The 9,830-nt window shown below is 42.0% G+C and overlaps 1 protein-coding gene across 1 annotated transcript; it reads left to right on the top strand.

Moving 5' to 3' along the window:
* The first annotated feature begins 1,438 nt into the window (after window positions 1–1,438).
* Window positions 1,439–2,008, top strand: LOC143855849 (uncharacterized). The gene has a single exon (XM_077365902.1). The coding sequence runs from the start codon at window positions 1,439–1,441 to the stop codon at window positions 2,006–2,008; it is 570 nt and encodes a 189-aa protein (XP_077222017.1).
* Window positions 2,009–9,830: the final 7,822 nt, after the last annotated feature.

The following is a 9,830-nucleotide window of genomic DNA, read 5'->3' as shown; positions in this document are numbered from 1 at the left end:
AGTGTTTGAGTTCATTGCTTCCGCTCGTGTTCATATCGGATTCGACTCGGCCGAAACCCATCAGATCGGTTTTGATCCTTCCACCCAAGCATCGCTCGGTGAAATACGACCCAACCGCCCTAGTTATTTTTAAGCACCCAATCAGCTCGGCTTTAATATACCCGAGCTGTTTGCTTGGGCTTTTCATTTTCTGAACCAATTCATGAGGCATAAATACGGCACCATCCCCAAGCCTGGACACGTGTCCCCCATGCACTAACAAGAGTCCCGCCATCATGAAGAAGGGCATGGGGAAGCGGCAGGGCGGCTCAACCACGACACGTGTCGCCTTCTCGTCTTCCAAAACTCATCATCACAAATCATGGAAGGGATTACTCCACCAAAGCCACGCGCGCCGTCCGGAAAGAGGGACGGCCCAATCCTGCTAAGGAAGATTTTCCCTCCATAATGATGAAAAATCCCACACGCCACCCTTTAAAAGGGAGGCGAAGGGAAGAAGAAGAGGATGGATCTTTTTCTACTCCTCAAAGAAACAACCGGAAAAAAAGAGACAGGACTACGACAGAGGAGGTTGGGAATTTAATCCCACTCTCCCAGTTAGTCCCCTCCGACCCCTCCACCCACACGTCCAAGAAAGAATCTGCGTCTTGGTCCTGGTAAACCCGGCCAATACCCTCTCCCCTTCATGCTGTCCTTTATATTGTTTGGTCGAAGGATCTGACTTGGGTGTCGAAGTGGTTGTCCGGGACCCCCCCGGACCCCCTGACCCCCTTTGTTTGTGATTGCAGACCCCGCGGAGGCCCTCTACAGACCGCGCGATCGCAGACCCGGATTCAGACGCCATCATATTGGCGCAATCCGTGGGACTCGTCGAGCATTGAACGCCGTATGGCGATGAGAAACCACACCCAACAGCAAGAAATAGGGGTAATGACCAGAAGTCAGGCCCAACACGCGCAGACTCACGCCTCGAGTTCCCGGGAGCCAAATTCGCCTCTCTCGGGCCTGCGCAACCCCTCCTCCAGCACACCGCAAATGGTCCCCACCATGGAAATGTTCAACAAACTCAGTCAAGAGCTGCTCCAACGCCTACCCCCGCCGGAACCCCCGGCTTCTGGGAGACCCCCGGCAGCACACGACCAGACAGAGGCCTACGGCGAGGGTGACGAGGGACGGCCGGAAGAACATCATCCCCGGCGAAGACAAGCACCAGCCCGCCGCACGCCCTCCCCGTCGGCCAACAGTCCCTTGCCTCCCGCAGCAAGGGGGCACAAACGAACCGACGGAAAGCAAGCAACGTTCAGCCGCGCCCCCCCCTTTCGGCCAGCTCGCCATCAGGAACCGCCCCCAGCCCGGACCGAAGAGGTGGCAACCTTAGCGCAACCCACAGGGCCAGACCCAATAGTGGACCTACAAAGGCAAATCCGAGAAGTTGGAAATGAAGAAACCCTATGCCCACGGCATCCTCGACGAATGGGAAAAAGAAACAACGTCCCCATTCACCTCTGAGGTCTTAAGGACCTCGGCGGAAGCAGGAATAGACCTTTCCCACTTAAGTCTATACGATGGAAGCACAGACCCCCTCGAATTCCTCCAAACTTTCAAAAGGGTAATGACGCTCCGCGGCGCGTCAGACGGATTCATGTGCAGAGCCTTTGCATCCCTATTAAGAAAGATCGCCAACGATTGGTACATGAGTCTGGAGCCCGACTCCATTGCGTCCTTCCAAGAATTCGGAAGAAAGTTCAATGCAAGGTTCGCCAGCAACCGCCTACGCCACGATCCGGCGGATGCCCTCTTAGCCCTCAGACAAGGGAAAAATGAGACCCTAAGAGACTTCATGTTGAAGTTTAACGCCGAACTGGCCCAACTCTCCAACATGGACGTCCAAATAGCGGTCGCAACACTGAAGCATGCAACCACCGATCCTAACCTCAAGCTCAACCTCATCCTCAAGCCACCTCGAGACCGGCAGGAACTAGAATCCAAGGCCGATAAGTTCGTGTGAGCGGAAGAAGCCTGCGTACGAGAACGGAGCCGTCTCGGCCCCGAGGAAAGAAAAAGCGACGATGGCCGAAAGGCACCAAGGCCACGGGCTGGGGAAGGGCCAGCCAACCGGAACGCCATCCCCGTCTTCGAAAGGCTCGGAAGCGCCCCCCCCCCCCTAAAGGCTCCCCTCTCCCATGTCCTGCTCGCCATCAGAGATCAGGGTCTCCTGACCCCCTGTAGACACCCCATTTTGCTCCGCTTTAATCAACAAAGAAGTTAGTGTTCTTTTATCGGTTTTCTAATGTCGTTCCTTTCCGCGTCTATCTCTTACATTTTTAAATCTTTTTGGTCATTTCTGTCATGCTTCGTGTTGTCTTGCTAAGTAATGAGAAGGGTTATTCATAAGAATCAAAGCAAGAGAGAATTTGGACCCACTGGATGAGCCCGCATTGGACATTTCGGTTAGAATGAGATCAAGCAAGTGCGCCCTGCATTGATATTCAGAAAAAATGATTTGGGGATTTAGAGGTACAACTTGTTTGCACCGCGGCCCCATTAATTTGGTAGCTCAAATTTGCCTATAGAAGCGGCTTTGAATGTATAACCGATTTGCACCATGTGGCCCATCTAAATGGACAGTTAAGATCATGCTTCGGAACCAATTTGGGGGCATAACCAAGATACATTCTGGCCCCTTAAATTGGATGGTTTGGATCATCTTACGAAGCGATTTAGGGGGCACGACGCATTTATATCGTGGCTCGGCAATTGGACGGCTTGGATCATTCTAGGGGATGAGTCCCACCAATTTCCGAGATTTTTTTTATGCATTCGGCCACATTTGAGTTGGACCCACCATTATTTAAAACATGAAAAGAATTTACCACAAATGAGACCCATTATTTCATTTATATTCGGTCAAATTAAGGAAAAGGGCTATTAGTGTTTTGAAATAATTGTGGGGGGACTCAGGTATTTGGGCAATATTGGATTGGGCCGCCATAGTTAAAATCTTGGTCGGTCAAACTAAAGGTAGGGTCCACTTTGAAAAAAAAAAAAAACAATATTATCACCTTGTAAGAAGAAAAGAAAGAGAAGTATCTTCATTTAGAAGAAATTCTTTGCAAGATATTATTGTGGAGGTAGATTGATTGTTCCTAATTTATTTTTGAGTGTTGAAAAGTCAAAACAATGGTTGATTGAAAAAGAACGAATTTGGGAAAACTTCTACATTGAATATAAAATTCTTTCCCTTATAGCATCTCATGAGATAAATAGCTCATGATTTTTTGGAACCAAGATTCTCTTGCTCTGGAAACATGCTATTGTGGGAAGGACGTTTAGTGGGTGGTATTGGAAAAGCTATAAAAAAGAAAGAAAGAGAAAAGTTTCTTTTTTAAAAGGATGGAACGTCTCTCTCTTGCTGGGTTTTTTAAGAAAGCAAGTAGCTCTCTCAGATGGGTCGGAAAAAAAAAGAAAGGGAGGAGCGGCAGACGAAAGGAAAGAGAGAAAACTCTTGATCTGGGCAAAAACGGAGCGTCTCCTCAACCTCAAGCCTTCTCTGTTTTTCTAAATCCCTCTCTGCCTCTTATCCCTCTCATCTCCCTCACCTCTACACCCATCCCAAACAGCAGCCACCTCTCACTCTGTTTTTCTCTCATTCTCATCTCCCTCACCTCTACACCCATCCCAAACAGCAGCCACCTCTCACTCTGTTTTTCTCTCGATCCCTCTATCTCCCTCTGTTTTTCCCGCACAACCATTCTCAAGCTCTCTATCTCTCACAATCTCCCCTCTCCTTCAACGGTTCCCTCCATCTTCCCTTAACAACTCTCTCGTCTCTCCCTTTTTCTACAACCCTCTCTCACGCCCACAACAGCAGCCTTGCAGCCCTTCTCCATCCCACTCTCATCTCTCTCGATCTATAAAAAAAAAAAAAAAAACAGAGCATCTCCACGGCTCTGTCTCTGTTTTTCTCAACTCTCTCTCGATCTCTTTAGCTCTTTGTGTCTCTCTCCGTCTCTATCTCTCCATTTTTTTCTCACTCTTGATCACTTTGTCTCTCTATATATCCATCTCTCTGTGTCTCTCTCCCCCTCTAATCTCTCGGTTTCTCTCTCACTCTCTATCTCACTGTGTCACTCTATATCTCACTTTCTCCCTGTCTCTCTCACTCTATAGTTCTGTCTCTCAGTCTCGCTCACTCACTCTCACTCTCCCTATCACTCCCTCTCTGTTCACTCTCTCTCACTCTCGGATTCTCACTCCCTCTCTATCTCTTTCATTCTCAATCACTCTCACTCACTCTCAACTCTCTCTGTTATCTCTCACTCCCCACTGCGACTCTCACGCTCAACAGAGCAGTGGCTCCTCTGTGGTGAAGAAAAAGAAAAATAAAAAAAAGAGAAAGAAAGAAAGGACATTGGATCGAGCGTCGGCGAGATTTTTCGGATTCTTAGGTTCTTGGATTCGGCGAGGATCTCGACTAAAGGTAGGTTCTTTATTCTCAGATTTTTTCAGAATTGTTCTACATTTTTTTATATATTTTTGCATGGTTTTAGCATTTAATTGTATTTAATTCAATATTATATGTGTGCGCTAAAAATCGTGTTTTACATGAGTGATTCAAGTCCGATTCGTCTCAAAATTTAATACAGTGATCTGTTTAAATATACTAAAAGAACCATCGGATCGGATCGGATCGGACATTGGATCAAAGGATTTCGAAAATTTGAGTGAAGAATGGAATTTCATTTAAAATATTGACTGAGAAATTAAGAAATCGGAAAAAATAGCTATCTCAGGATGATATATTTTTTGGAATATTAAATTATTATTTTTTTGTTCATCACATCAGAACTAGGTTAAAGGACATTTTCAGAAGTCGTAATTTTCTCAAAAATCATGTTTTAAAAATAAAAAACTCTTCAAGAACATCTTTTTGAAGAAGAAAAATAGAAAATATACTAAATAGGTTCCAAAATTATTGATATTTCGTGGGAAAATAATATGGTGCTGATACATTCTACCATGAATTTTTAAGAATTTTTGAATTTTATTTGGTATATTATTTGATACTTTCTTTGAAAACAATCAGATTTTGTGAGATATTTTACTGGCATCAAATCACAATTAAAATTCTCAAAATTTTAACAGTAGTCTTATATTCCATATTTCTGTGGGACCCGATCCCGCAAGAGAGGTGGGGCGCGAGCCGCCACGCTCTCTCTTGGTCTCTCGTACCCACGCGATTGGCGTGTGCCTTTTTAGTATTGATTTTAATTCATCTTTTATGTGAACTTAGGATCACTAAGGCAATCCGAATTCCACACAAAAGAGACTGACAGAGTCGCCACCTAAATGTGGGATCTAGGACCCGAAATTAACCAGAAATCTAGACTCGCTACCTGGTTACGAGAATGGAAGGTATGGGGAGTTATCCACCACATGCACCATTCCTGCTCGATAATCGGTCTTCGATTCCAAAAGCTAACTCTTTTAAATTTATTTTAAATGGCTCATTCAACTCTATGTTAATGTGTGAACTATGTGACATGCATCCTATGATCTAATTTCAATGTGGATCCTAAATGTGTATCTTGATTCCTTAATTTGTTTGAATTCAATCTAAGTGCAAGTTCTCCTAAGATTCTAATTTCATGGGAAATCCTAAATGATTTAATTAAGCATTTACAAGAAAATTAATATACAAAACCCCACAATTTGTTGTGGAGCCAACTCGCGGTTGGTATGCCATCAGACATCCAAGCTGCCTACGTACCCAAGCCTCACTGGGATCAGAGTCGACGTAGTTCGGTGCACCTAAGCTAAGCTACTTATGCCTAACTCAACTAAGACACCGATCTAGACTGATTTGGCTGTTTCAACAGTTTTAAGAGGAGTTATTTAATTCAAGTTGAGGATTTTATTATCCTAGGATTTCATCTTAGATGCTATATGATTCTTATCTAAATGCAAGTTGTTCCTTAGACTAATGCAGGTTAGCCTACATCCTAGTTTACTAGGCTTGTCCTAGGAAAAGATTGGGTGACTAGTGTAACTAGACGTAGGGCACGGTTGCTATTCATAGCAAGCGTCCGTGATGAGGCTGGAACTCTAGGACTCCCTAAAACCTAGGACACGACCTGACACAAGTGTTCCTAAATTGGGCTCTAATGGTTCTTATGACGGAAACCATAATCCAATGGTTCCGAGAGACACGAGATGAATCGATTTCAGTTCTTGAAGTTAATGAATTTCCGATTTCAAGGATTTTCGATTTATGGACAATTAAGGAATACCAATGGTTCTAGGGTTCACCAATTTCGGCCCAGAATAGCATCCAAGGAAAGGAATCGTGCGCTCTTTCCTTGCGCAATTTAATACTTAGGTTATAGCACCTTATTGCCTGGCATATCTCAGGATTTCCGTGGACAGTAACCTCGGAGCCAACAACGTGTTATAGCTTAAATATTCAAATTGTCAAAGATCGAGTGCAATAGGGATACGATTATGGATGCGCTGGCCATTTTTCCAGGAAAATCTAAAGATCATAAAAGTTCTGTTTTAATGGATTAAGGAGTGAACATGTGACAGAGATTTAAGGTTCTTTAGATATTTTCAGATGATTTTCAATTAATTTCGGATTTTCAATGAATTTTATCAATTTTAAACCATATGAGTGGTTTTACAAGTGAAACTGTTGGAAAAGAATTCAAAATGAGTTGAAACTTCTACAGGAGCAAGATATGATGAGATGTAGCCTACTGGAAGATTTTTACATATTTTTACATTAAGCTCATATTTAATTTTGATTTAACAATTAATTGACCAGATTGCAAAAATAGCACAGAAACTACTAGAAGTAGAAATCTAAATTCATTGAAATTTATACATTAACAAGATAGAAGTAAAACTAGCATACTGTGAGAGTTTCATGAATTTTAGAAACTATTTACTATCAATTTAGGATTTTTCAATTTTTAGACCAGATTATGAAATAACACTACACCCCATAACAAATAAGATTTAAATCACTTGAAACTTTTAAAACAACTAGAAATATGGAATATAAGACTACTGTAAAAAATTTGGGAATTTTATCTGTGATCTGATGTCTGTAAAAAGTCTCCCAAAAACTGATAATTTTCAAAAAAATCATAAAATAATATACCCAAGCAAATCCAAAAATTCTCAAAAATTAATTGTAGAATGTACCAGCATTATATTATTTTCTCACAAAATTTCATTAATTTTGGAATTTGTTTAGTATATATTTTATTTTTCTTCGTCGAAAAGATATTTTTGAAGAGTTTTCTATTTTTAAAACACGATTTTCGAGAAAATTACGATTCCGGAAAACGTCCTCCAACCTTGTTCTGATGTGATGAACACAAGAAAAATTTTAAATTCCAAAAAATAGATCATCCTCAGATGGCTATTTTTTCGAATTTCGTAATTTCTCAACCAATATTTTAAATAAAATTCTACTCTTCACTCAAATTCTAAAAAACTGTTGATCCAATGTCTGATCCGATCCGATGGTTATTTTAGTCTATTTAATTAGAACATCGTATTAAATTTTGGGACGAAACGGATTTGAAACACTCATGCAGATCATGATTTTTAGCTCACACATTTAATATTGAATTAAATTTAATTAAATGCTAAAAACCATGCAAAATTCATAAAAAAATGCCAAATCATCTGGGAAAAATCTGAGAATAGTGTACTAACCTGTAGGCGAGATCTCTGCCGAGTCCAAGAGTGAAAAATTCAAAATTGTCCCGTCGACGCTCGATCCGTTCCGCCGTCTTTCGCTTTCTTCCTTTTTTTTTAAAATAAAATAAAAATAATAACCACTGTGAGGAGAGGGAGTGTGAGAGATAGGGAGGAGAGTAATGGAGTGTGAGTGAGAGTATCAGAGAGATGGGAGTGAGGGTGACCGAGATGAGTGAGAGAGGGAGGGAGTGAGAGATCGAGCGAGGAAGAGTGACAGAGAGGGAGTGGGAGAGTGACCGAGAGAGGGATTGATAGGTAGAGTGAATGAGAGAGTGAGAGAGACAAAGAGGGAATGAGAGAAACAGAGATGACCGAGAGAGAGTTGAGAGAGTTATATGAAGAGAGAGAGAGAGAGAGAGAGAGAACAGAGCACGAGATGCTCTGTTTTTCTCGTTTTTTTTTGTTTTTTTTTTTTAAGTCTCTGTTGAGGGAGGTTTTGAGGGGAGATGAGAGAATGGTGAGTGAGGGTTGAGAGGGAGTAGAGATTTGTTGAGGATGATGGGAAACGCAGAAAGAGAGAGGGGGAGTAAAACAAAAACAGAGATTGGGAGAAGGGAACTGAGCTTTTGAGCGGGTGAGCGGGTGAAGGAGAGACCGGGAATGGGCTGCTGTTGGGATCGAAAAACAGAGGGAGGGAGAGATTAAAGAGAAACAGAGTGAGAGGTGGCTGCTCTGTGATACAAAAATGGAGGGTATGCCATGGAGAGAGAGATTTTCAAGACGATTGTAGAATTGAGAGATCTGCAGAGAGTGGGGAAGATCGAGAGCACGTTTTTCCTTTTTCTTCTTCTAACAGAGCCCCCCCTTCACGTCCTCTTTTTTTTTCTTTTTATCAGAGCCACCCTCACTTTCTCTTTTTTTTTTTATCAGAGCTCGTTCCTCCCGAGCCAAAAAAACCAGAGACTCCACTTTGTTCTCCTTTTCTTTCTTTTTTCGAACCCGAGAGCTAGCTTTTTTTTCTTTTCTCAAATCAAGAAATTGCCAATCTCCTAAGCTAATGGAAAAGAGAGTTGCTGAAAAATCCTCTTCTTTTGATTAGAATTTTTATTTAGTTCTACTTTAATCATGCTTGCCAAGATAATTTCTTCAACTAAGACAAGAAAGAACCCAAAGATTTTGGCTTCTTGCTAAACTTGAGAAAACGAGAATCAGCCAAGATTCCAAGAATTGTATTTTGCCATAAGCTTAATATAGACCTTTCCAAGAAAAATAAGGGAAGAGATTTTGATACTAAAGATAAGATCTTTCATTTTAAAGTGGACCCCACCTAGAGTAAACGAATTTTGCTTGTAGACCAACACTCGAATTTCCTTCTTTTGATATTTTTCTAAGTCTCATGAGGATCTCATTCTCTAGAAATTGCGGGTCCCACTCAAATTTGCCAAACCCCCGTGAAATTAAATTAGTTGTTCTATGATGGTGGGCCCTAGGGTAGGATTTTGATCCACAAACCAAAACGCGGGAAGAGAAAGGAAGATATCAGCCATCAGATTGATGGGCTAAACATGAATAGACCATGCCCACAACCCCTTTCCGATAAGGCGATCGGAGCGGTCCATTTTATGGGCCACAACATAAATAAATTATGACGACTAAATCGCTTTAATGAAAATCACTCCATTAATGGGCTGCCACCTTAAGCTTGAATTATAACAATCGAGAGCCCATGCTAGATTGGCCGAAATACATTATGGTAACCATGTAATTCAGCTTGGCCTATTCGATCCCAATAAATTCAGAACTCATGCTTTTTATTAAAAACAAAGCGGGGCACATTTGCTTGACCCAAATCTAGTCAACAGGTTCAATGCGGGCACACTAAATAGGTCCAAATTCTTTCTAGATTTAGCTTCTGGAATAACCATTCAACACTTGGCGGAAAAATGCAAGACATGGCGAAGATGACCGAAAAGATCGAGAAAACATACAAGGCGGACACGGGAATAGAAAATACTGAAAAATTGACAGCGAAACCCTAATTTCTTTATTGATCAAAGCGGAGCAAAATGGGGTGTCTACAATTTCATGCTGCTGTAAAACTTTCAATTGATTTGGAATTT

Source organism: Tasmannia lanceolata, unplaced genomic scaffold, assembly GCF_043159265.1.
Source record: "Tasmannia lanceolata isolate RefF3 unplaced genomic scaffold, GAP_Taslan_0.1 ptg000023l, whole genome shotgun sequence".
Lineage (NCBI taxonomy): Eukaryota > Viridiplantae > Streptophyta > Magnoliopsida > Canellales > Winteraceae > Tasmannia > Tasmannia lanceolata.
Note: the sequence above shows the minus strand (reverse complement) of the source record. Positions and strands in the feature narration are given on the sequence as shown.